The following is a 23742-nucleotide window of genomic DNA, read 5'->3' on the forward strand; positions in this document are numbered from 1 at the left end:
GGTGGGACTGTGTTCCCAGGGGCATCTGCTGGGCTGAGCCTCTCCCTGGGGGCTGTCCACATCAGCTTTCTCCCCTGCCATGGGTCAACTCAGGCCCATTTATGGGCCACACAGCTGCTGGAAGGCATGTGGTAGTGGAGAAGGGGAGGGGATAGCTGTCAGTGTACTTGGGGAAGAATCCCCCATCCATGGCAGCTTCCATGGGAGGCAAGTCCCCAGCATCCAAGGGCTGCCTCTGATTGTCACCCACCCCCACCTGAGACCTTAGTGGCTAGAAGGGGGAGGGGTGGGGGCGGGGCCTGATTCGCAGCAGGGTGTGTCCAGATGGTCAGTCTCTGGTAGCTAGCCTGTCCTGACAGTGGAGAGTTATGCTCCCACTCTCCACCGTGCCGGCTGGCCAGGTGGGCTGAGGGTGACCGAGAGACCAGAACCCGCTTGCTGGAGCTTAGTGCTCAGAGCTGCGGAGGGAGGTTCCGCGGCTCCTCCGCTGTCAGCGCCCGCAGCCCCTCCCGGCTTCACTTCCTCCCGCAGCCCCTGCTACTGAGAAGCTCCGGGATCCCAGCAGCCGCCACGCCCTGGCCTCAGCCTGCAGGGTAAGTCGGTGGGCAATGCTGGGGACGTTGGAGGGGGCCAGGTCCCCAAGCCTGACAGTGAATGATGGGGCAGGGAAGGCCTAGTGGGCTCCTGGCTTCTACAGCCTGGAGCCAGGGTCTGTGTGGGGCTCCGGCACCCTCTCCCTGGACCTCCACACCCCTTCCTCTGCTGCCAGGGTGGGTGAGGGTCCCAGGAGGTGGGGTAGGGGCTGGACAGACAACTGTTGCTGCTGGGGCTTGGGAGTCCTGGGCTGGAGGAATGGGCCAGGGTTTGGTTGGGGACACAGATGGGCTAAATGGTATGAAATCGAAAGAGCGCCCTTCTGCCCCAGTGTGCGTAGAAAGGGTGGTGGGTCACATCTGCAAACTGAGGCAGCCAGGCAGCTCCCCACCTCCCATGTTTCCATGGGAAAGTACCCCACCCAGGTCCCCAGGGCCTGGTCCCAGCCTACCCTCTCCACTTCCCTCTGCTGGCGCTGCTCCTCTCTGCTCTCTGCCTGCTGCCCCCTTCTCCACCCTTCTGTCTCCTTACCACTCTTTGACTCGTTCTTCTTTCTCATCCTGCTCACTGGGGCCATGAGGGTTCCCCAACCCTGACCAAGGCCCCACCCTTGCCAAGCGATGGGGGCTGTGGTTTCAGTTTTCCTGTGAGGGTGAGATTGTGCTGTTTGCTGAGCTTCCTAGGCCAGCCTAGGGCCTGAGGCAGGGTGGTGGAGAGAGCCTGGGCCACAGGCTAGGGGCCTCCCTCCCCTCGTGAAGCCCCCAGAGGCCCTGAGGCACACAGAGGTGGCATTCGATGCCTTCAGAGCTGAATCAGACTGAAAATATAGACAGACCCTGAAAGGCTTTGCAAACGGAAGAGGAACGTCATGGTAGACGCATAGTGTCAGATCCGGCTCTGCCAACAACTGGCGACCTTGGGAAATCCACTCCCCCTTTCTAAGCCTTAGTAGTCTTGGCAGCAAAATGAAGGGTTTGATAGTCTAGTGGTTTTCCCAGTTATTTCTCCTTAGAGCTCCCCTTCTTTGGCGAGGGGTTGAGTGACTGGCCTCATCCCAGCCATCGCACTTTTATCTGTTGGAATATTGGCCGCCAGGCAAGACGTTGTGTAAAGAAAGGGTTGTGCTGTTAATGCAAATGGTAACAGGGGTTGTGACCCCTCAGATACCAGGAAGTCCCAGAGGAAAAGTCGGGGACAGTCATGGCTCTTCCTGGGGGACAACATCAAAAGGGTGGCCCTATTGGTTCCCTGTTCCTCACCCCACAGGCCTCCCTCCCTCTCCTCACCCCTGCTGCTCATCCCTCCTGGCCCACTTCCCCTGCATTGGGGCTGGGCTCCCACACAGTGGGTGGACCTACTTGCACTTGGCTTTTTTGCCATTAGAAGTAATGAGAAGTAATGGCAAAAACCGCAATTACTTTTTTTTTTTTTTGAGACAGAGTCTTGCTCTGTTGCCCAGGCTGGAGTGCAGTGGTGCCATCTTAGCTCCCAAGTTTAAGCAATTCTCCTGCCTCAGCCTCCTGAGTAGCTGGGATTACAGGCACAAGCCACCATGCCCAGCTAATTTTTGTATTTTTTTTAGTGGAGATGGGGTTTCACCATATTGGTCAGGCTGGTCTCGAACAGCTGACCAGCCCGCCTCAGCCTCCCAAAGTGCTGGGATTACACCCAGCCACCACGCCCAGCCTTTTGCACCAACCTAATACCTCCTTTTGCAGGCTCCAGTCAGGCCAACACCGACCCACAGCTGGGAGGAAGACGGGACCCTTGACATCTCCATCTCCACAGAGGTCCTGGCTGGATCGAGCAGCCTCCTCCTCCTAGGATGACCTCACCCTCCAGCTCTTCAGTTTTCAGGTTGGAGACATTAGATGGAGGCCAAGAAGATGGCTCTGAGGTGGACAGCAGAAAGCCGGATTTTGGGAGCGGGCTGCCTCCCATGGAGTCACTGTTCCAGGGCGAGGACCGGAAATTCGCCCCTCAGATAAAAGTCAACCTCAACTACCAAAAGGGAACAGGTGTCAGGTGAGACAGCAAGTGGGGGCAGGGCAAAGGGGGCCCCCTGCCCAGCTCCAGCAGAGCACCCGGAGTAAGACTCATTGACCAGCCCAGCACCAGTGCCCCTTCCCACAGCCTGTGGCGTCCTCAGTCTGGCTCTGGTGGCTCCTGGGCCCGACAGGCTGACCTCTGCTCTGCCATCTGGCATTGCTCTTTCCAGAGGCTTCCCCATTCTTGGCCTTCTGCCTTCTGAGGTCATCTTCTTCGTGAGATACATTCTTGAGCTCTAAGTCCTCAAATGACCCTCAAATCCCCCTGTTCATGCCAACTCCCACCCCTGTCATGGTCCCTGTTGGGGAAGGCAGCAGGATCCACACTCCATCCAGTGAGAATCAAGGACATCTGGAAATGTCCCAGGCTTTCCTCAGTTCTGCAAGGCTGAGCCTGTCACTCAGGGGACGTGAACTGTGGGATTGAGGATGATAGGCTTCTGCTTGGAGTCATCTGCACTTTGATTTTCCTGTGGTCTTTCCACCAATTCAGACTGTGGGAGCCCCACATTCCTGAGAGTCCCACTTCCAGTCCTGCTGCATCTGGCACCCCCTACCTCCCTGCCCAGGGTGGGGGCCTGCCCAGTGAGGCTGGAGAATCCTCATGGGCCAGGCTAGACTCTGCCACAGAAGCCCCTTCTTCCCTTCTCGTGCTTGAGGTACAGCCACCAGCTTTGGCCTCCCAGGCTAGAGCCCCTTCCTGTTTGTGCTGGAGGATAGTGGTCAGATTCAGCACCAGGGTAGGGGAGGATGCGTGGGGAGATTCTGGGAGCTGTGGAGCCTGCCCGACACAGGCAGGACAGGCCCTTGATGCCTTCAGTGCCTCAATCTGTGCCCTCACTGGGCTTCCCTACCCCAGGACCATGATGCCACCCTGGTGACAGAAAGTTCTTTGTCCATATGGCCACTTCTGCCAGCTGGACTGTCCACAGGGCTCCTGTCAGCAGCAGATAGAGCCCTCATGGTCATGTGTGGCTTCCTGGTGCTGACGAAGGAGGGCTGGCTATAATTACAGTCATAGCCGTTGGCTTAAAAAGTCAACCCTTGAAATCCCCACCTGAGTCAAGGAGGCAGAGGTTGCAGTGAGCAGAGATTGTGCCACCATATCCAGCCTGGGTGTCAGTGTGACTGTCTCCAAAAAAAAAGTGACCGATCCCAACAATCACCTTGTCACCAACCTTTACTTGGCCGACCCATTCCACAAGAGACGTTAAGCTGGGACCTGAGGGTCTACAAAGCATCAAATAGCACCCCTTGTTCTTTGTCTTCGAATATCTGCTGATGGTGGTACCAGAAGCCCCAGAGGCAAGTTGGCCCCTGTGATTAGTAACACAGCCCAGGAGGGAATGACTCATGCCCTTCCCACTTCCAGTCACCAGATGCTGCTAGATTCTAGATTCTGATAAGCTACCAGATCCCTTCTGGGGTCTGTGGGAGAGATTTCTCATTAAGTGTGCCTTCTCAGTGGTGTCTGATATGTTTCAACATTGAGCCCAGCGTTGGGCCCAGGTAATGCTCTGTTTCTGGGAAATTTCTTGCTGCCGAGCCTAGAATCTCTCTGGGGATTCAGAGTCAAGGTCTAAAGTTAAACAGCCCTGCTGAGATTCCCAGTTTGGAGCTGTGTGACTTTGGCAAGTTAAATGACCTCCTTGTTTATCTAATGGAGAAATGAGTGGTTTCCGACCAGCAGGGCTGAAGTGAAGATGAAAGGCACAGAATATTTTGTAGTTAATAGACGGTTTCTGAGAGGAGAAGGGAGCTTTTCTACATACTTTCTTTGAGGGCAATGATGCATGCAGCCACTGTGAGTCTGTGGGGATCTCCCACAGCCCTATCCAGACCCAGGCCCAAGCTCAAGAGCCACCACAAGTTGTGTGTGCCGAAGGGGACCCAGTGGGATATCGAGGCTGTTGAGAGATGGTACATCAAGGCACCTGGCACATGACAAGCACCTGATGCTGAAAAGTGTCTGTGATGACTGGCGTCATGGGAATGAAGCAGCTTAGTGCCTGGACAGGCCCCTTTTCCTCCTCCAGGGGTCCCCTAGGATGGCTCTAGGAGGATAGAGGCCCTCAGAAGGGCTCTCACTGGGCTCCTGGGCCTGAGGGGTGTGCAGTGTGTACAGGACTCCCTGAAAGGTCTCCCTGGGATGGAGGGCTTCTTGGGGGGGCCTGTGGTTCTTCTCCAGCATGAGTCACAAACCACATCCTCCACAGTCAGCCGGATCCAAACCGATTTGACCGAGATCGGCTCTTCAATGCGGTCTCCCGGGGTGTCCCTGAGGATCTGGCTGGACTTCCAGAGTACCTGAGCAAGACCAGCAAGTACCTCACTGACTCGGAATACACAGGTAGACCCTGCCCTGTGGATCCAAGGCTAGGCATCCTGTGAGCCGATAGTTAGATGTGCTGGGTGGGCTTGATCCCTGGTCAGGAGCTGAGAAGTGAGTGTTCTCAGCAGCCCTCCCACTGGAATGATTGCTGGGGGGGCCCTGTGGACAGAGCTAATCAAGGATGGCCTCCTGTTGGTCTTGGCTGTGCCTCCCACTTCCACCCACCCCTCAGGCCTCCTGGCTACCTCTGTCACCCGTAGCCCATTGCAGTGGCTGAATGGAAACCCAAAGCAATCTTTTTTTTTTTATTAAATAACAGTGTTGTTGAGATATAATATATAATGCACATACGATATACTTAACCCATCTCAAAGCGCTATTTGCCCAAAATCTAAATATCTGTATTGTTTGGGCTGATCAGAAAAATAAGATGAGTACTCTAGAAGATTCAAACAGTAAGGAAACATATAGAGCCAAGGGTAAACACAGTCTCTCATCCTGGGCCCCTATTAATGGTTTGAGAATGCATCTGTTCAGACTTTCTTTCTTCTTTTTTATTTTTGGAGAGATGCGGTTTTACTGTGTTGCCCAGGCTGGCCTCAAACTCCTGGGCTCCAGTGATCCTTCCACCTTGGCCCCCCAAAGTGCTGGGATTATAGGTGTGAACCACTGCACAGGGCCTATCCAGACTTTCTTAATACATCAGTATGTATTTACATAAATGGGGTCTTTTTTTTTTTTGAGACGGAGTCTCGCTCTGTCACCCAAGCTGGAGTGCAGTGGCACCATCTTGGCTCACTGCAAGCTCCGCCTCCCGGGTTCACGCCATTCTCCTGCCTCAGCCTCCTGAGTAGCTGGGACTACAGGCGCCTGCCACCACGCCCGGCTATTTTTTTGTATTTTTAGTAGAGACGGGGTTTCACCGTGTTATCCGGGATGGTCTCGATCTCCTGACCTCGTGATCCGCCCGCCTCGGCCTCCCAAAGTGCTGGGATTACAGGCGTGAGCCACCGCGCCCGGCCAATGGGGTCTTGACATATATACTAATTTGTAATGTGCTTTTCCTCCACTTAATACGTCTTGTAGCACCTTCCATTTCAGTACTTGTCTAACTTAGTTACTTTGACAACTGCAGAGTGAGTTTTCCATTGTGTCCTTTATCATCATTTAGTTAACCAATTCCTTACTTATCGATGGCCATTTAGGTTGTTCGTAGTTTTTGGCTTCAACTAGCTGTGTGCCAGGCCCTCTGTGTGCTATCCACTTTTTTTATATTATTCCCTTTTTATTGGAGATGGAGTCTTGCTCTGTTGCCCAGCCTGGAGTACAGTGGTGCGATCTCAGCTCACTGCAAAACTCCACCTCCCGGGCTCACGCCATTCTCCTGCCTCAGCCTCAGCCTCCCGAGCAGCTGGGATTATAGGCGCCAGCCACCAAGGTCGGCTAATTTTTTGTATTTTTTTAGTAGAGACAGGGTTTCACCATGTTAGCCAGGATGGTTTCAATCTCCTGACTTCGTAATCTGCCAGCCTTGGCCTCCCCAAAGTGCTGGGATTACAGGCGTGAGCCACCGCACCTGGCCTTTTTTTTTTTTTTTTTCCGAGACAGAGTCTTGCTCTGTCACCCAGGCTGGAGTACAGTGGCGTGATCTCAGCTACTGCAACATCTGCCTCCCGGGTTCAAGCAATTCCTCTGCCTCAGCCTCCCGAGTAGCTGGGATTATAGGCGCCCACCACTGCGCCTGGCTAATTTTTGTATTTTTAGAAGAGACGGGATTTCACCATGTTGGTCAGGCTGGTCTGGAACTCCACCTCGTGATCTGCCCACCTCAGCCTCCCAAAGTGTTGGGATTACAGGCGTGAGCCACCACGCCTGGGCTTATATTATTCCTTATGAACCTTACAATAACCCTGGAACATTCCCATTTTACAGTAACGAAAACTGAGATTAAGAGAGGCCACGTGACTTGCCAGAGGAGACAGAGACATTAAGTGGTGGAGTCATGTACAAATACTGCTCTGAATATTCTCGTGTAGACAGCATTTCATGAATGATGACTTATGTCTTAGAAATTTAGTTTCTAGGCCGGGCACGGTGGCTCATGCCTGTAATCCCAGCACTTTGGGAGGCCGAGGTGGGCGGATCACAAGGTCAGGAGATTGAGACCATCCTGGCTAACACGGTGAAACCCCGTCTCTACTAAAAATACAAAAAATTAGCCGGGCGAGGTGGTGGGCGCCTGTAGTCCCAGCTACGCGGGAGGCTGAGGCAGGAGAATGGCATGAACCCCGGGGGGCGGAGCCTGCAATGAGCCGAGATCGTGCCATTGCACTCCAGTCTGGGTGAAAGAGCAAGACTCCGTCTCAAAAAAAAAAAAGAAATTTAGTTTCTAAGCTGGGCGCAGTGGCTCACGCCTGTAATCCCAGCACTTTGGGAGGCCGAGGTGGGCAGATCACGAGGTGAGGAGATCGAGGCCATCCTGGCTAACACGGTAAAACCCATCTCTGCCAAAAACAAAAAACAAAACAACAACAAAAAATTAGCCGGGTGTGGTGGTGTGCGCCTGTGGTCCCAGCTGCTGGGGAGGCTGAGGCAGGAGAATGGCGTGAACCCGGGAAGCGGAGCTTGCAGTGAGCCAAGATTGCGCCACTGAACTCCAGCCTGGGTGACAGAGCAAGACTCTGTCTCAAAAAAAAAAAAAAAAAAAAAAAAAAGAAAAGAAAAAGAAATTTAGTTTCTAGGGCAGAAATTGTAGTCATGCCTGTTGGTATTTCTTATCTGTTACTTGGAGCCTTAATACCCTATAACATGGTTGTGCTCCCACCAGTTGTGTGTAGCATCTCTTTTAATCCTCCCAAGGGGTACTTTGAGCTGGGCTTGCTGTAAGAGCTATCGGGCAGCCCAGCCGCTCCAGGTCTCAGCACCACTGTGCCCCTTCCCCTCCCTTCTTCCCACAGAGGGCTCCACAGGTAAGACGTGCCTGATGAAGGCTGTGCTGAATCTTAAGGATGGGGTCAACGCCTGCATTCTGCCACTGCTGCAGATCGACCGGGACTCTGGCAATCCTCAGCCCCTGGTAAATGCCCAGTGTACAGATGACTATTACCGAGGCCACAGCGCTCTGCACATCGCCATTGAGAAGAGGAGTCTGCAGTGTGTGAAGCTCCTGGTGGAGAATGGGGCCAATGTCCATGCCCGGGCCTGCGGCCGCTTCTTCCAGAAGGGCCAAGGGACTTGCTTTTATTTCGGTGAGTGAGCCTTTCTTGGATAAACTGAGGCAAAGAGAGGGTAAGGCCTTGTTCAAGGTCACCTGGTTAGTGTATGACAGAGCTGGCAGTTAAACCTAGGTTTTTCTGACCCTGACGTCCTGCTTCTAACCACTAGGCTGCCTGCAAAAGCAGTTTGTCTTTTGTCCAGGCCAGCCTCAAACTCCTGGGCTCTAACAATCCTCCTGCCTCAGCTTCTCGAGCTGGTGCTAAAAGTGTGTGCCACCACATCCAGCACTAATTTGTCATAAGAGATGTTTCATCCTCGTCTGGCCAGAAGATGGGCATGCACCCAGACCCAGACCCAGACCCAGACCCAGACCCAGGGAAAGGAGTAGGGGCTGCTAGCACTGGCATGTGACTTGACCAGGCAGAGCCTGAATAAAGAGGCAGCCTGCCTGGGCTCTGGCAAAGGAGACAGCAAAAGGCAGCAGGTTGGCTGGCCCCTGTTCTGCTCCCTTCAGTGGTAAAGAAGCCTGACCTGTTTCAAGGAGGGCTGGCCTTTTGTCCAAGGAGCACGAGGAGTAGGCAGATGGAAAGCAGGAGGCCTGGGGCCCAAGCTGCTCTCTTGGCCTGCAGGTGAGCTACCCCTCTCTTTGGCCGCTTGCACCAAGCAGTGGGATGTGGTAAGCTACCTCCTGGAGAACCCACACCAGCCCGCCAGCCTGCAGGCCACTGACTCCCAGGGCAACACAGTCCTGCATGCCCTAGTGATGATCTCGGACAACTCAGCTGAGAACGTCGCACTGGTGACCAGCATGTATGATGGGCTCCTCCAAGCTGGGGCCCGCCTCTGCCCTACCGTGCAGCTTGAGGACATCCGCAACCTGCAGGATCTCACGCCTCTGAAGCTGGCCGCCAAGGAGGGCAAGATCGAGGTGAGCGGCTGTCCCCTTCCCACTTCCCCTCTCCAGGAAGCAGTAGGTCTCACCCCAAAATTTCTGCAGAAAGAACCCAGGGGGTGGTGAAGAGCAGTGGCTTCTCTGCTTTTCAATGGAACACTCCTGTTAGTAAGAAAATTTTCAGTATGTACCTCTAATATATGTGTGTTTATTTATAAATTGTATATGAACTACTGAATATATTACATTATAAAACATTGAGATTTTTTTTTTTTTTGAGATGGTGTTTCGCTCTTGTTGCCCAGGCTGGAGTGCAATGGTGCAACCTCGGCTCACTGCAACCTCCGCTTCCCAGGTTCAAGCGATTCTCCTGCCTCAGCCTCCCAAGTAGCTGGGATTACAGGCATGAGCCACCACACCCAGCTAATTTTTTTTTTTTGTTTTTTTTTTTTTTGAGACAGACTCTCACTCTGTAGCCCAGGCTGGAGTGCAGTGACAGATCTTGGCTCACTGCAACCTCCACCTCCCAGGTTCAAGCAATTCTCCTGCCTCAGCCCCCTGAGTAGCTGGGATTACAGGCACCCACCACCATGCCTGGCTAATTTTTTTTGTATTTTCAGTAAAGAGGGGTTTCACCATGTTGGTCAGGCTGGTCTTGAACTCCTCACCTCGTGATCCACCCGCTTCGGCCTCCCAAAGTGCTGGGATTACAGGCATCAGCTACCACACCCAGCCAATTTTTAATTTTTTTTTTGTATTTTTAGTAGAGACGGGTTTCACCATGTTGGCCAGGCTGGTCTTGAACTCCTGACCTCAGGTGATCTGCCCACCTCGGCCTCCCAAAGTGCTGGGATTACAGGTGTGAGCCATGGCACCCGGCCAAACATTGGGAATTTTTAAAAGTCATTTGGGTTTCTTTATTAAGAGATAGCCTTTTTGTATCTTTTGTCTATTTTGCTATTCTGTTTCTGCATATTTATTGATAACTTTATAATGAATTTAGTATTTTGTCTACTATAGCACTTGTAAAATTTCTCATAGTTCATCATCTGTTTTCTGAATTTTATTTTTTTTTTGCTATACAGGATTTAAAATTTTTTATAATCTGCAAGTGTGACTATCTTTTCCTTTAAGGTTCCTTGGTTTTGCTATTGTCTAATTCCTGCTACAAGATTATATATATAATATATATTATATGTACATAATATATGTTATAACTATTATACATTATATTATATATTATAATTATATATAGTATATATATAATCTTCATACCCATATTTTCTTCCAAACTTTTGCAGCTGCATTTTTTTTTTTTTTTTGAGATGGAGTTTTGCTCTTGTCACCCAGGCTGGAGTACAATGGCACCATCTCAGCTCACTGCAACCTCCGCCTCCCGGGTTCAAGCGATTCTCCTGCCTCAGCCGCCCGAGTAGCTGGGATTACAGGCATGTGCCACCACGCCCGGCTAATTTTGTATTTTTAGTAGAGATGGGTTTCTCCATGTTGGTCAGGCTGGTCTCAAACTCCCGACCTCAGGTAATCCACCTGCCTTGGCCTCCCAAAGTGCTGAGATTACAGGCATGAGCCAAAATGCCCAGCCTGCAGCTGCATTTTTAATGCCTAGGGCTTTGACTAGCTGGAAGTTATTCTGGTAGGAAGAATAAACATGAGGCAGCCCCCACTTTATTCCAGATAGCTTACCAATGGCCTATTCCAAATAGCTTTTGCCAATAGCTCACCAGGGCTGGCCTCATAAGCTCACAGTGGAGATTTTTGAAAGATTAAGGAAACGATAAACATAATTTTTAACCCTTTTTCGCTGCCCTCCCAAGTTTCTTGGAGTGCTCCCTGGGGTGTGTGAACCTCACTTTCTTGTCTAGAGGCACTGCTGTGTGGCCTATGAAAGCAGTGCCCTGATGTGTTCCTCCTTTCCCATTCCTCACGTGTGAAACCAGACTGCTTTCTAGGGACCACTTTCTAGTCTGTTGAAAATTTTAGATTCTGACCGCAAAACTGCACACACAGATATAGCTAGTAGACTCTGATCTCAGGGGCCTCAAGGACCCCAGGGCTAGGGATCTCTCTGCCATTTGAGGAGTTCAAGGAAGGCCACAGGGCAGGGGAGGGGAAGGAAGAGCCAGGCTGGCTGGCAGGCTGGGGCAGATGTGGCTGGGTGCGTGTGTGTGTTTAAGAGTTTAGACACACAAGGATCTGCGTGTACGGTGGTACGTGCACGTGTCAGCTGCAGCTCCGCAGACCAGGGGGAACTGCAGAATCCTGGGTGTTTCCCAGCCCTGGCCCAGGATCAGTGCCGGGAAGGGATAGTGAATGCAAGCTCATATGGCCACCCTGCAGATTTTCAGGCACATCCTGCAGCGGGAGTTTTCGGGACTGAGTCACCTTTCCCGAAAGTTCACCGAGTGGTGCTATGGACCTGTCCGGGTGTCGCTGTATGACCTGGCTTCTGTGGACAGCTGTGAGGAGAACTCGGTGCTGGAGATCATCGCCTTTCATTGCAAGAGCCCGGTGAGCCCACAGGAGCATGGGTGCATGCAGAAGACCCAGCAGAGTTCCCAGCAAGGTCCACAAATTGGGGCTGCCTGCTGGACCATATCTGCCCCATTCCTGTGCCAGTGGGGGTGTGGCTGCATGTCCCAGCAGGCACGACCCTGACCATGGCCACCGGGCCCATACTCAATCCATACTCTAGTCCCATCCAAGACGGGGATCATGCCAAGGGCCTCGTGGCAACCATCCAGGTCCTCTCTGTTAACCAGCATCTCATTTGGAGGGCAAGCCCCTTGGTCACACTGTAGCTGGGAGGGTTGGGGTGAGGTCCTTTGGGTATCCTGGGGTGTGGAAGCCTGCTCCCTGTCCTCTCTCCTCATTTCCTGGGCCCTTGCTTTGATCCGGACATGGAGTGGGCAGCCTGTTTGCACTTGTTGAGTGTACCCATGGCTCTCCCCTCCCCACCCCAGCACCGACACCGAATGGTCGTTTTGGAGCCCCTGAACAAATTGCTGCAGGCGAAATGGGATCTGCTCATCCCCAGGTTCTTCTTAAACTTCCTGTGTAATCTGATCTACATGTTCATCTTCACCGCTGTTGCCTACAATCAGCCTACCCCGAAGAAGGCAAGGGCGGGAGGTTTGGGGGGCACATCTTGGGGGAGGCCTGCTTGAAACAACCCTGGGGGAAGATGGGGCAGTAATAGTGCTGAGGCATGGGCTGCTGGAGTGACATGCCCAAGCTTATGGGAGCCAGCACCGTAATACTAATGGTGAGACAGTGAAGATTTGCTGAGTGCTCACTGTATGTGTAAAAGGATTCTAGGTGATGGACATGTGTTGACTAATTAATGTCCCCCAAAACCCTTGAGATGGTGAATTATAATCACCCCCAGTTCATAGTAGAGGGAAGGGAGGCACAGAGAGGTTAAGTAACTTGTCCAGGGTCACACAAGCTGGAAGTGGTGTGGACAGGGAATCTGAATCCAGGCAGTCTGGCTTCAGACCCTACACTGAAATGCTACACAATGTGCCTCTCAGGATCCAGGGGTCCTTCCCTGGAGCCCATGTAACCCTGCCATTCTGAGGAGCCTCTCCACAGCTCAGGCTCAGAGTAGGCCCTCAGCTTCAGCTCTCAAGGGTGAGCTGTTCGAGAGAGGACCCAAGGCCCTAGGTCTCATCTGAGTGTGTCTTCAGCAGGCTGCCCCTCACCTGAAAGCGGAGGTTGGAAACTCCATGCTGCTGGCGGGCCACATCTTTATCCTGCTAGGGGGGATCTACCTCCTCGTGAGCCAGGTGAGTGCCCCTCCCCTTCTCCTACCAAGAAGCAAACCTAGAATTCTGCTTCAGGGGGCTTAGAGAAAGTTAGCTGCATCCCCTCACTGACAATACCCAGTCCCACCCAGAGCAACCAGCCTCACCGAAGCTGAGGGCCAGAGGTTCTGGCCTTGCCTTCTGAGTCCCCTGGAACCCCTCTGCTGTGCTTTTGGGGTTCCTTGGGGTAGCAGATAGCTTCTCTGATTCCTTGGCAGTACAGGCTCTGCTCCCTCAGGAATGGAGCTGGAAGCCCCTGCCCCCAGCCAGGCCCCTTGGCTGGGAAGTTCCCCTCTTGGGGAGCACAGAGACCAGAGGTAGGTGGGGTTCAGGCTATTTATCCCAGTAGGGCCTCTTCAGTGGGAAATGCTGTAAGCCTGCAGGACACAGGCTGGACACCAAGACATTGGGACCTCCGCAGAGTGGGCAGAACTTGGGCACCAAACCCAGGTTGGTTGGGGTATGGGTGCTCCCTGTGAGGCCAGGGAGAAGGGAAGGGAGAGGCACTCTTCCCCTTCCTGCATGCAGTGCACAGGCTCTTCATCTGCACCCCCCGGCCTTGCCTAGGTGGCTGCTTTTCTGGAAAGAAAGTCCCAAGCGATCTCAGCTATCAGAAGTATTCATGAGTCCCCCACAACCAAAGCTGCTGACTTAGCCCTAGCCCGGGTGGCAGGCTCCCGCTCAGCCAGGCCAGCAGGGGGCATGCGGGAGAGCAGGTTTCACAGCCCTCTGTCCTCCCTTCCTCCGCAGCTGTGGTACTTCTGGCGGCGCCACCTGTTCATCTGGATCTCGTTCATAGACAGCTACTTTGAAATCCTCTTGTACGTGGGTTCTCACTCCTCCTTCCCTCAACTGTCTCTGAGGTCTGGAAGGGCAGAAGGTTGTGGCAGAAGGCACCAGGTTGGCTTTAGAGGCGAAGACATGGGGCCCAGGAAGTCGGGACCTGGGTACAGGCCAGTCCCAGGAGTCTGGGCTGCCGTCCAGCCTGGGGCCCCTTGTGCTCCCATCACTGTAGATAGTGACATTTACTAGGCCTCGGCACACACCTGTTTCACTTAGTCCTTGAAAACACTCTATGAGTCAGGCATCATTATTATTATGCCCATTTTACAGTGGGAGGGAACTGAGGCCCACAGAGGTTAAATGTCTTGCCTAAGACGGAGGTCAGGACCTTGGTCAGCATAGGGCAGTGGGGGCTCAGGGAGCCAAGTGGCCAGCAAGCCCACCTGGATCCTGCTCCCACACAGCCTGTTCCAGGCCCTGCTCACGGTGGTGTCCCAGGTGCTGTTTTTCCTGGCCATCGAGTGGTACCTGCCCCTGCTTGTGTCTGCGCTGGTGCTGGGCTGGCTGAACCTGCTTTACTATACACGTGGCTTCCAGCACACAGGCATCTACAGTGTCATGATCCAGAAGGTGAGAGAAGGGGGTGGCCCACCGGGACTCTTTTGGCCTCATCAGGCAAGAAGAGCCTTCCTCCACAGCTATCCTAGGCAGAGGAGGGCATGTGTACATCTGCCTGTGCGCCAGCACCCAGATACTTGCTGGATGGAAGCTTAAGTACAGGCGTGCACATACCTCTCTCAGGGCTCTGCATGCACATGCAAACAAACGCACATATGTGTGTTTGCAGGTGTCCACACGGGAGCATGTGCATCCTTCCACAAGCAATGAACAAAGAATATGTGCATAAGCTCATCTGCATGTCTGTGTCCTGGGATGTGTGAGTGCGGGCATGTAACTGCGTTCATTTATGTATTCAGCGCATGTTTAGGGAGTGCCTACCGTGGGCCGGGCCCCGTTCTAGGTGTTGGGAATATAGCAGAGAACAAAACAAGTCCTTGCTCCCCTGAAGCTGATGTTCTGGTGGGAGGAAATGAAAACCTTAAGAAAACAACTGAGAACATTCCACACTGCTAAATTCTATGAAGGAAAAAAAAGCACAGGACAATCTGATGGAGAATGGCTGGGACCAAGCACCCTTTAGATGGGATGGTCTGGGAAGCCTCTCTGAAGAGGGGATGTTTAAGTTGAGACCTGAAAGAATGATTCAGCCACAGCAGGGTGAAGAGGAGATATTCTCAGCAGAGGGCACAGCAGTGGCTGCCGTGAGCCAGAAGAAGCTTGGGGTGCTTGGGACAGGGTGAGGAGGCTGGGTGGCTGGGGAGATGGCAGGAGGCTGGAGGTGAGGAGGTTGAGAGGAAGGGAAGGGCCAGGGGCCCCTTCCACGGGGAGGGATTTGGAGGTCTCCAGAGGCTTTTTTTTTTAAATTGTAGTAAAATACACCTAACATAGAACTTAACTTTTTTTTTTTTCTTTGAGACGGAGTCTCACTCTTGTTGCCTAGGCTAGAGTGCGATGGCACCATCTCGGCTCACTGCAAACCCCTACTCCTGGGTTCAAGCGATTCTCCTGCCTCAGCCTCCCGTATAGCTGGGGTTGCAGGCACCCACCACCATGCCCAGCTAATTTTTGTATTTTTAGTAGAGACAGGTTTTCACCACGTTGGCCAGGCTGGTCTCGACTCCTGACCTCAGGTGATCCGCCTGCCTTGGCCTCCCAAAGTGCTGGGATTACAGGCGTGAGCCACTGCACCTGGCCCATTTTAACCTTTTTTTTTTTTTAAGTATACAGCTAAGTGTCATTAAGTACATTCACACTGTTGTATAACCATCACTACCATCCAACTCCAGAACTTCCTTGTCATCCCAAACTGAAACTCAACACCCATTAAACAACTCCCCATTCTCTCCTTCCCCCAGTCCCTGGAAGCCACCATTCTAATTTCTGTTTCTATGAATTTGACGACCATGGCTATGTCGTATAAGTGGAATCATACAGTATTTGTCCTTTAATGTCTGGCTCATTTTACTCAGTATAATGTCCTCAAGGATCAGCCATGTTGTAGCATGTGTCAGAAATGCCTTCCTTTTTTTTTTTTTTTTTTTTGAGATGGAGTCTTGCTCTGTTGCCCAGGCTGGAGTGCAATGGTGCAATCTTGGCTCACTGCAACCTCCGCCACCCAGGTTCAAGCGATTCTCCTGCCTCAGCCTCCCGAGTAACTGGGACTACAGGCATGTGTCACCACATCCGGCAAATTTTTTGTATTTTTAGTAGAGACGGAGTTTTGCCACGTTGGCCAGGATGGTCTTGAACTCCTGACCTCAGGTGACCCACCCACCTTGGCTTCCCAAAGTGCTGGGATTACAGGCTGAGCCACCGCGCCCAGCCAATTCCTTCCTTTTTAAGGCTGAATAATATCCCATTGTGTAGATACACCACATTTTGTGCGTCCATTCATCTGTTGATCCAGTCACCTGTTGCTTCCACCTTTTGACCACTGTGAATAATGCTGCTATGAACAGGGGTGTAAAAGTATCTGTTAGAGTCCCTGCTTTCAATTCTTTTGGGCATATACATACCCAGAAGTGGAATTGCTGGGTCATACAGTAGTTCTATATTTAATTTTGTGACCCTGGAAGTTTTTTTTTTTTTTTTTGAGATGGGACTCATTCAGTCACCCAGGCTGGAGTGCGGTGACACGATCATAGCTCAATGCCACCTTGACATTCTGGGCTCAAGCAATCCTCCTGTCTCAGCCTCCTGAGTAGCTGGCACTGTAGGCTTGTGCCACCATGCCTGGCTACTGGAAAGTTTTAAGCAGGAAAACAATGTGATCTGAGACATATGTGTGTGTGTGTGTGTATATGTATTTTTTTGATACATATGTATTTTTTGTATATATCTATTTTTTTGAGACGAAGTCTCACGCTGTAGCCCAGGCTGGAGTGCATTGGTGTGATCTTGGTTCACCACAACCTCTGCCTCCTGGGTTCAAGTGATTCTCCTGCCTCAGCCTCCTGAGTAGCTGGGATTGCAGGCACAGGCGCACCACTGCACCCGGCTAATTTTTTGTATTTTTAGTAGAAACGCAGTTTCACCATGTTGGCCAGGCTGGTCTTGAACTCCCAACCTCAGGTAATCTGCCCGCCTCAGCCTCCCAAAGTGCTAGGATTATAGGCATAAGCCACTGCACCCAGCCAGATCTGAGATATATTTTTAAAAGACTCCTCTGCTCGGTGTGGCTCCACAGGCCCACATATGCATATGTATGTGTGCGTATGTGCAGTGTACACGGGAACCATGCTGCTGTGGGTGAGGCAGGGTTCTGGGGTCATGACTGGTGGCCCAGCTACCCACCCTGGCCCCTGGGCACATGTGTTCCAGGTCATCCTGCGGGACCTGCTGCGCTTCCTTCTGATCTACTTAGTCTTCCTTTTCGGCTTCGCTGTAGGTAAAGGCTCCCTCCGGCCCCCTCCCCCTTCCCCACGTTCCTTGTCCACGCTGTATACTCCCAAGGCTGCTTGCCGGTATCCTGGGCTAAGGACCCCTCTCCCTTCATCCCATAGCCCTGGTGAGCCTGAGCCAGGAGGCTTGGCGCCCTGAAGCTCCTACAGGCCCCAATGCCACAGAGTTGGTGCAGCCCGCGGAGGGACAGGAGGACGAGGGCAACGGGGTCCAGTACAGGGGTATCCTGGAAGCCTGCTTGGAGCTCTTCAAATTCACCATCGGCATGGGCGAGCTGGCCTTCCAGGAGCAGCTGCACTTCCGCGGCATGGTGCTGCTGCTGCTGCTGGCCTACGTGCTGCTCACCTACATCCTGCTGCTCAACATGCTCATCGCCCTCATGAGCGAGACCGTCAACAGTGTCGCCACTGACAGCTGGAGCATCTGGAAGCTGCAGGTGCCACCAGAGAGGCTCCCTGCCCCCACCCCACCCCACACTCAGGCGGTGGGGAGTGTTCGGGACCCTGCGGAGCTGGGCCTTCCCTAGCTAGGAGATGCCGGGTTGGGCAGCTCTACTTCGTCAGTCCTCCTCTTCCTTTTTTTTTTTTTTTTTCTGGAGACAAGGTCTTGCTCCGTCACCCAGGCTGGAGTGAAGTGGCACGATCACAGCTCAGTGCAGCCTTGGCCTCCTGAGCTCAAGTGATCCTCCTTCCTCAGCCTCCTGAGTAGCTGGGGTTACAGGCACCTGCCACCACACTCGGCTAATATTTTTATTTTTTGTAGAGAAGAAGGTCTCACTATGTTGCCCTGGCCTCAGGTGATCCTCCCACCTTTGCCTCCCACAGTGCTGGGATTACTCCCTCCTCCTTTAAGCTCATAGATGTACTTAGGACAGTGCCCAGCACCAAGTAGGTGCTCAATGTGCCACTGGCTACTATCATCATCATTGCTGTCCAGTGTTTCTTTTTTTTTTTTTTTTTTTTTGGAGTCAAGAGTTTTGCTCGTTGCCCAGGCTGGAGTGCAATGGCGCAATCTTGGCTCACTGCAACCTTTGTCTCCTGGGTTCAAGCAATTCTCCTGCTTCAGCCTCCCAAGTAGCTAGGATTACAGGCATGTGCCACCATGCCCAGCTAATTTTTTTGTATTTAGTAGAGACAAGGTTTCACCATGTTGGTCAAGCTGGTCTCGAACTCCTGACCTCAGGTGATCCACCTGCCTTGGCCTCCCAAAGTGCTGGCATTACAGGCATGAGCCACTGTGCCCCACCCTGCTGCCAATTCATTGTTGATCTTGGGGAAGCCCCTTATCTCCTCTGCGCCTTGGTGCCCTCCTCTGCAAGGTTCTGTGCCCCACCTGACTCACTGGTGTGCCTCTGGGCAGGCACATGTGTGGGGTGAGCAAATGAAGTTCTGTTTCTGGTGGTGTGGCAATCTGGAGCCTGGAACGATGTAAGAGCAAGTAGCTGTCCAGTACTCATAACGTACAGACTTCCCATCAGCTGTCTGAGGCACTTTGTCCTCAGTCTACAAATGGGGAAACTGAGATGCAGAGAGGCTGAGTGCCCAACCCCACATAGGTAATCGGATGTTGGAGCCAGATTCGAATCCGCGTGTTTAGTTGACTTTGCGTTATACTGTGAAGTGCTGCGGGGCACTTCCCTGCTCCGCTTGCCTTGTGTGCCTTTGCCCCCAGGCAGGGTCCCAGGACATTCTGTCTGATGCATCCTTTGTCCCCAGAAAGCCATCTCTGTCCTGGAGATGGAGAATGGCTATTGGTGGTGCAGGAAGAAGCAGCGGGCAGGCGTGATGCTGACCGTCGGCACTAAGCCAGATGGCAGCCCCGATGAGCGCTGGTGCTTCAGGTGAGTGAGTGGCGGGAGGGTCTCCTGGGGACCTTGCTGTCCAGCAATCCCTGGGGCCCCCCTGCAGTGCAGGGCACAGCTGCCAGGAGCCAGGTCTGGTGGGAAGGGCAGGCCCAAAGAGCACCAGGGACTGAGCCTGAGCAGGTGAGGTCAGGGGTCTGGATCTCACAAGCCATGGCTGCCCCATGACTGGCCATCTGCCTGTCCCAGTGGCTTAAACTGAAGGTCCCCTCCTGGTGATCTCAGACTCTTCCTTGTAGCCTGAAATGTGGTACAGTAAGGAGGCCAAGAAGTCAGAGGGACCCTTGGGTTCCTAGCACTCTAGCATTGCCCTGGCTGCTCTGTATCCCCCCACCCCCAATTCTGCCAGCCTGATCTCTGAGCTACAACCCCTTCCATGAAGAACATGCCCTTCTGTGTCTAGGAAAGGCTGGGACACTGGGAGAGGGAACCTAGTGACAAACACACAGCTTAAAAACAGACACTGTCGGCCCGGCGTGGTGGCTCACGCCTGTAATCCCAGCACTTTGGGAGGCTGAGGCTGGCCAATCACAAGGTCAGGAGATTGAGACCATCCTGGCTAACACGGTGAAACCCAATCTCTACTAAAAATACAAAAAAGTAGCCGGGCGTGGTGGCGGGTGCCTGTAGTCCCAGCTACTAGGGAGGCTGAGGCAGGAGAATGGCGTGAACCTGGGAGGCGGAGCTTGCAGTGAGCCGAGATGGCGCCACTGCACTCCAGCCTGGGCGACTGAGCAAGACTCCATCTCAAAAAAAAAAAAAAAAAAAAAAAAAAGAAAAGAAAAATAAAACAATGACAAAAAAAACCCAGACACCGTCGTGAGGCAGCAGATGAGCAGAGAGACGGAGTCTTAGGCATGAGGAGCAGCGGTGAAAGGCCCCAGAACCTGGGAGCACAGATACACCTGATCTGAATTCCTCTTCTCTGGTTGCTCTGGGCAACCTAGGCTGCTGTGAACAGCTAGAAGCGATGGATGCTGATTCCTGCAAGTGAGCACCTGCCTCACAGGACAGGGCTCCAAGTGGGTGGCCCAGAACCCTGCAGAGAGAAAGCCTGTCCTCCTCAGGGCCTCTGTGTCCACCAGAGCATCTCTGCATAGTCTCCCAATTTGGGGGGGCCACGCCCCTCTCTGGGGTGGGAGAGGGGGTGGTCAAAGCAGGCAAACCTCAGAGCTGCTCTGTTGCCCTCAGGGTGGAGGAGGTGAACTGGGCTTCGTGGGAGCAGACGCTGCCTACGCTGTGTGAGGACCCGTCAGGGGCAGTTGTCCCCCGTGAGTAGCCTGGTGACTGCAGCCTCTGGCCTGGGGTGTGTGTCTGCTGCTTGGTCACAAAGCCTTGGAGAGTCTGGGGCGGGACCCAGAGACCTCCTCATAGTCCCTTTGCAGATCCCCGCATGCCAGGTGTTCTACAGGGATTGCCTCCTTAAAACAGTGGCTCCCTCCTTTCCTTCCCACCCACACCCTGCTTTCAGGCAGGAACCAGGGGAAACCTCTGAGGCTGTTAGCGCTTCCACCAGCCCAGCCTCCGGCTGCCCTCTCTCCGATGCCAGTCAGTCACACCCTTTGCCCATTCAATTGGTTATCGAGGGTCTGTCCCCAGCCAGGCCTGGGCTGAGCCTGGGGACTCAGCAGGGGAATAAGTTAGGAAGGGCTGTGTCACAGTGCAGCCTACAACAGAGGCAGCATCTCCCTGGACCCTCAGAGGAACTGCTCTGCGTAGTCCCTTAGTCCCTTCACACCCCAACTCCCCCACCTCTGAGAAACCACTTCCCATGCTTCCCCCATGTCCATGGCCTGCGTCCTCTCCGTTCTAGTGTAGTGATGGCCTCTCCTGTCCCCACCCAGCTGCCTCCACCAAGACTGGTTCCTTCCTCCTACCCTCAGAGGCCTGTTCTGAGGATTAGCTGTCTCTACTGCATACCCTTTCTTTCTAGAACCTTCAATAGCTCCCACCTTCCACTGGTTCACCTCCTCTCCTTTCTCCATCTCTTTCCTGACAAATTTCACTTGCTTGTGCCTGTTGCCCCCCATAATAGCCTCCTGAGTCGCCCACAGCCCCTGTTGTAGGGAGGCTCCTCTGGCCTCTTCTGCCCCACAGCCTCCTGGTTTCCCAGGCTCCTGGGCTGTGACCATGTCCTCACACACAGATAGGTTTCTCTTCACCCTCTCTTTGCATCTCCCTCCCTTCACTACAATGCCAGGAAAGTCACCTCTGAAAGTCACCTTGTCCCTCCCTCATCTTGCCCCAAGCACTCCACACCCCACTGCCTGCTGAGGCCTCCGATGTGACATTCCCAACAGGAACAGCCTTGGGGCTGCCCCAGCAGGTCACATGTATGTCACCCCACCCCCTCCTCACGCAGGTGGAAGGCCTTGAGAGCCTCAGCTTATTTCCCCCTGCTATACCAGCTCTCCCACCTGGAGCTGAGTGTCCTTGACCTCTCAGGCGGCCACTCATCCCTCTGCCCTGCCCTGCCTCTCACTTCTGCTTCTACACCACTGGAGGGCGGCCCAGCCTGCACTCTTATCCTATTCCAGTCCTGCTAAGGTGGACAAAAACTACATGCAGCCCACACTACACAATGCCTCCCACTGCCTGGAAGGCTGCACCCCTCAGAATGGAGGTCAGGGCCCAAAGCTGTCGTGTAACCCACTCCCCACACCTCCATCCACGCATCTTCAGTACCCCTTGTTCTTTGCTTTCCTTGGTTCATCTCTGGATTCGTCTCTGTCGGAAGCGCTCTTCCTCCCCTCTGGGTGTCCAAATCTGCCACTGCCCCGGCAGGACAGGTCCCCTCTCTCCTCTGAGCTACCCCAGCATGTCTCAGGTGTTCTGATCTCTGACACACAAGTCTGTCACCTCCAGGCACTTTAAGCTCCTGGGGGTGGCAGGGGCAGGGGGAAGCCCTTGATATGGCAGGGGATTGGGAAATGCTTGTGGAGTGCGGGAAGCAGGGAGAGGGATTGCTGGCCTCCAGGATCGCTGAGGCTGTCCCCATGGCATGACGTGTTTTCATGACTGTGGCCCCTTGTTTCCCTGGTGCCTGCTTCCTGGGGACACACTCAAGGGTTAAGCCACAGCGCTTGCCATCTGTTTACAGGAACTCTCGAGAACCCTGTCCTGGCTTCCCCACCCAAGGAGGATGAGGATGGTGCCTCTGAGGAAAATGATGTGCCCTCCAAGCTCCTCCAGTCCAACTGATGGCCCAGATGCAGCAGGAGGCCAGAGGACAGAGCAGGGGATCTTTCCATCCACATCTGCTGGCTCTGGGGTCCCAGTGAATTCTGGTGGCAAATATATATTTTCATTAACTAACTCTTCTGGAAACATTATTTGAGCAGAGTTGCTGGGACCCTTAGAGCTGGTAATGTCTGCATGTCTCTGTGTGCACAGGTCTGTGTATGGGACTAGGTTGCTCCTGCCCTTGCCTGGGCACAGAGACCCTCAGCTGCTGTGTCCCCACCCTCACCCCCACATCCCCAAGTCTGGGGACTGTCCTCTTCCTGGGTACAGGCAGCTGGCTGAGGTGCTGTGCCCATTGTTGTGGCAGATATATGGTGACGGACATGGGCAAACAGCCACCTCTCCTCTCTCCACCATGACACCCTTTGCTTTCCACACGCACCCTGCTTTTGGGCAGGCACCTGGGAAAACCCGTTAAAGCCACCTCTCTTGCTTTCTCTTCCTACTGGGCTTCTTGCTCAATTCTTACCCCTCCCAAGCCATTCTCTGCAGGGCAGCCAGAGGGCCTTCCTAAGACATAAGACAAACATGTCCTCTTTGTGCTCTGAAGGCCTGAAAGGCTTCCCAGTACCCACAGAATGCCCTAGCTGGCATCCCGAGACCCCCACGGTTTTGCCCAAGCAGTTCCAGACACCTCCTCCCCTCCACCTCTGTTGACCCTCCCTCCTTAGCGCTCTCCCCAAATTCATGAAGGCCGAGAAACCTCGAGCTTGATCCCTTGACCTGGCTCTTGCTGGAAGCCCCCCTTCTCCATTAAAACCCTACACTTGGGGGTGGGGGGAGGGATAGCATTAGGAGATATACCTAATGTAAATGATGAGTTAATGGGTGCAGCATACCAACATGGCACATGTATACATATGTAACAAACCTGCACGTTGTGCACATGTACCCTTGAACTTAAAGTATAGTAATAAAAAATAATAATAAAATAAAACCCTACACTTGCTGGGCACCTGTAATCCCAGCACTCTGGGAGGCCCAGGCGGGTGGATCACCTGAGTTCAGGAGTTCGAGACCAGCCTGACCAACATGGAGAAACCCCGTCTCTACTAAAAATACAAAATTAGCCGGGCATGGTGGCACATGCCTGTAATCCCAGCTACTCGGGAGGCTGAGGCAGAAGAATCGCTTGAACCCGGGAGGCAGAGGTTGCGGTGAGCGGAGCTCGCGCCATTGCACTCCAGCCTGGGCAACAGGAGCGAAATTCTGTCTCAAAAAAACACGAAAACGAACAACAACAACAACAAAAACCCTACACTTATTTCTGAGGCCAGCTCAAAAGGTCTTATGATTGTCTTCCCAGTTTTTTGCAGTCAAAATTGAATTTCTTTCCCTTGGTATAACGTGTGTGTGCAAAACGTGGTTGCATGGATTATTTTTCAAGGAGAGAGCTGAGCATGTTCATAGGCTGAAAGGAAAGCCAC

The 23742-nt window shown here is 53.2% G+C and overlaps 1 protein-coding gene across 1 annotated transcript; it reads left to right on the top strand.

Annotated features, from left to right (window-relative positions):
- Nucleotides 1–360: 360 nt before the first annotated feature.
- Nucleotides 361–22387, top strand: TRPV2 (transient receptor potential cation channel subfamily V member 2). The gene is made up of 15 exons (XM_003262611.4): nt 361–593; nt 2313–2619; nt 4859–4992; nt 7932–8222; nt 8820–9118; nt 11441–11611; nt 12064–12219; nt 12790–12888; nt 13657–13727; nt 14154–14319; nt 17131–17197; nt 17313–17647; nt 18927–19051; nt 20264–20343; nt 22173–22387. Exons 2-15 carry the CDS (start codon nt 2420–2422, stop codon nt 22271–22273), a joined length of 2295 nt encoding a protein of 764 aa, XP_003262659.2. The 5' UTR covers nt 361–593; nt 2313–2419; the 3' UTR covers nt 22274–22387.
- The last annotated feature ends 1355 nt before the right edge of the window (nt 22388–23742 follow it).

The sequence above is a fragment of the Nomascus leucogenys genome, chromosome 19, assembly GCF_006542625.1.
Source record: "Nomascus leucogenys isolate Asia chromosome 19, Asia_NLE_v1, whole genome shotgun sequence".
NCBI classification, from domain to species: domain Eukaryota; kingdom Metazoa; phylum Chordata; class Mammalia; order Primates; family Hylobatidae; genus Nomascus; species Nomascus leucogenys.

What these genes read in the sequence shown, in the direction of transcription:
- TRPV2 (XM_003262611.4), top strand. Translation starts at nt 2,420, where the DNA reads ATGACCTCACCCTCCAGCTCTTCAGTTTTCAGGTTGGAGACATTAGAT. An exon ending in CAAAAGGGAACAGGTGTCAG is followed by an intron (nt 2,620 to 4,858) that starts GTGAGACAGCAA and finishes CATCCTCCACAG; the next exon opens with TCAGCCGGATCCAAACCGAT. An exon ending in ATCAGCCTACCCCGAAGAAG is followed by an intron (nt 12,220 to 12,789) that starts GCAAGGGCGGGA and finishes GTGTGTCTTCAG; the next exon opens with CAGGCTGCCCCTCACCTGAA.